Source organism: Saprolegnia parasitica (assembly GCF_000151545.1).
Source record: "Saprolegnia parasitica CBS 223.65 unplaced genomic scaffold supercont2.1132, whole genome shotgun sequence".
NCBI classification, from domain to species: domain Eukaryota; phylum Oomycota; class Saprolegniomycetes; order Saprolegniales; family Saprolegniaceae; genus Saprolegnia; species Saprolegnia parasitica.
The window spans coordinates 1-2401 of NW_012157526.1; the positions used below are offsets into that span (position 1 = coordinate 1).

Genomic DNA, 2401 nt, shown 5'->3' on the forward strand with positions numbered 1-2401 from the left:
TGCATCGCCTACTGCTCGGGCTCATAGCAGGCATGTAGGCTGGTGCAACTACCGCAAGATCGGGTGCATGATGCGAACGAGGCGTGGCCATGCTGACGCGAGCGTAGGCAAAGCTACGTCGTCCGCGAGGCGCGGCCGTTCATGCTCGTAGGCCCGCACTGGATCGGCGTCCTCGTCACGACCGGGCTCATCATTGTGTCGACCATCCTATTTATTGGGCAGCAGTATGCATGATATCATCGTCGCCTTCTCGTCATGGCGCGTTCTAGATGCGCGGCGCTGGATGCGTGGTACACGCTGGCGTCGCTGGCCATGGCCACGGCCACGTGCTACTTTCTCTTCCAAACCACGTGCACGGACCCGGGTATCGTGGCCCGGGGAACCACGCAGACGGACCCGGCCATCATTGCCACGTGCAGCTATTGCGGTAGCCAAATCTTTTCCATTTTTTTGGATTCATTGTGGTTGCATCACGACTAGACATTTGTGACGTGCACCAGTTCCGGGGCACCGAGCACTGCGACGACTGCGGCGTTTGCATTGAGAAATACGGTAGTATACAATCCTATAGTCTGCATGCGAGTACTAACTGTGTAGACCACCATTGTCCGTGGATGGGCAAGTGCATTGGGAAGAAGAACATGAAGTGGTTCCAGCTCTTCAACCTCGCGTGGATCGTGTACCTTGTCTTTGTGCTCACGGTCACGATGCAGAACGCGTCGTCCAATTTTGTCGCCTCGCGTGTCGGCCACTAAGTCTTCGCCTTTGCTAATATGGACCATCTTTGTCCAATCGACAGACTTGCCATATACTTTCTACTAGCCACCTTTTGCGTGGACCACAGCGCCATGGCACTCGAATCCAAGGTAATTTCCTTGGTCGCATCCATCTCTGCGTCGATAGCTGCGCTCCAGAAACCGAGGCCGATCGATTTGCCTTGCAGTCAAAAGAACCCGACATCCAAGCATAGTATCCCACGAGATCATTTCAAAACCATTCAGGATTGATACATAGATAGTAGCCATAGAAGAGGTGCTAAAAGGCCGTCCCAAGGCAGACGAGGACGGTTGCAATGACACCGACGATGGACGCGACGACCATGATACCCGCGACAAGAACCTTGCGCCACGTCGGCGCGTCCGGCACAAGCTTGAGGTAGCACACGCCGGGAAATACGTAGCAGATGAGCGTCACGCAGCTCGCACCGGTGAGCGAAAAGGTCACTTGGATGCCGGGCATGACCGCCGCCACAAACAAGAGCAAGCCCATGAGCGCCTAATTCGGGCCATATGAGCAAAAAGTATCAATGTATCGAGACCACATACAATTGAGGCGACCGCACGCGCCGGGCGCGACGCGGCGTGGACCGTCGGCGAGTTCGGGTGCTGCTGGTACACGATGTGCATCGTGAACGACTCGCAGAGCATGAGCAGCGGGTGGTAAATCAGTGGAAACGAAAAGAGGATCGTCGCCAACACCGCGACGCGTGGGAGGTTCATGAGCGCTTCGCCTTCGAGGTTGAGCAAGATGTTGCCGTTGGTCGCATCGCCGTACATGGCATGCGCATTGTAGCCTACGCCACGAAATAAGAAACAAAATCAGATAGGACATATCCTCTTGCAAGCTCGTCGTACCGAAGAGGGTGTACATGAGGATGCAGACCGTCGACATGGCAAACACGATGCGCGTCATGACTTTCGATGCGTCCGGGTAGATGAAGCTGCCGCCGGGCGTGTGGCGGCTCTCGTGCGTCGCTTGCCGCAGGTTGTCGTAGAGCGGAATGACGTTCAAATGCATCACAAACGCGTAGTTGAACATCGACATGAGGTGCGCGGTGGTGAGCACGACCGGTTGCACGGCAGATTTCGGTGCGATCACAGCGGTCGGGCGCTGCGCCTTGGCGACGCAGATCGCCACCACGAGGTAGAGCGACGCACCAAAGCCAATGTAGCTCGAGAAACGAAGCGCCGTGAGCTTCTTGAGCAACGTGAGCGGGTACATGATGGCCACAAAGACGCAGAGGACGATCGTCGGCGCGTGCTGAGACGCGGGCAATCCCACGAGCTCAAGCAGGAACGGCGCGAGGTCGTGAACGATCTCGAGGCACCCGACGCACGCGCCAAAGACAGCGAGAATCGTGCTGAGCGACACGACATGGCAAAACCATGGACCGAGTGCCGCAAACGCCAGCGCGTTGAAGGTCGAGAGCGACGTGGCAATGTGGACACGCAGCAGCGTGTCGGCGCTAAACGCCATCGAGAGGCCGACGTACACCAAGCTGCTAAAGACGAGCCCGAAGGGCGCGGACGCAAAGGCGTACGGGAGGCTGAGCATGCCGGCGCCGACGACCGACATGAAAAGCGTCATGAACGTCATGGCCACGAGCAGGCCAAAGGACGCG

General features: G+C 57.4%; 2 protein-coding genes across 2 annotated transcripts; one reads left to right on the top strand and one right to left on the bottom strand.

The window, feature by feature from the left end:
* Window positions 1-38: 38 nt before the first annotated feature.
* On the top strand, window positions 39-755 carry SPRG_18337 (hypothetical protein; the record flags this gene model as incomplete). Its single annotated transcript, XM_012357775.1, has 5 exons — window positions 39-63; window positions 108-224; window positions 270-427; window positions 481-552; window positions 598-755. The coding sequence occupies exons 2-5, from the start codon at window positions 142-144 to the stop codon at window positions 753-755; spliced, it is 471 nt and encodes a 156-aa protein (XP_012213165.1). The 5' UTR covers window positions 39-63; window positions 108-141.
* Window positions 756-993: 238 nt separating this feature from the next.
* SPRG_18338 (hypothetical protein) lies at window positions 994-2401 on the bottom strand. Its single transcript, XM_012357776.1, has 3 exons — window positions 1635-2401; window positions 1326-1573; window positions 994-1275 (listed from the first exon to the last, which is right to left on the bottom strand). The coding sequence occupies exons 1-3, from the start codon at window positions 2374-2376 to the stop codon at window positions 1036-1038; spliced, it is 1230 nt and encodes a 409-aa protein (XP_012213166.1). The 5' UTR covers window positions 2377-2401; the 3' UTR covers window positions 994-1035.

What these genes read in the sequence shown, in the direction of transcription:
- SPRG_18338 (XM_012357776.1), bottom strand. Translation starts at nt 2,376, where the DNA reads ATGACGTTCATGACGCTTTTCATGTCGGTCGTCGGCGCCGGCATGCTC. An exon ending in CCTCATGTACACCCTCTTCG is followed by an intron (nt 1,574 to 1,634) that starts GTACGACGAGCT and finishes TTCGTGGCGTAG; the next exon opens with GCTACAATGCGCATGCCATG. An exon ending in CGCGTGCGGTCGCCTCAATT is followed by an intron (nt 1,276 to 1,325) that starts GTATGTGGTCTC and finishes GGCCCGAATTAG; the next exon opens with GCGCTCATGGGCTTGCTCTT.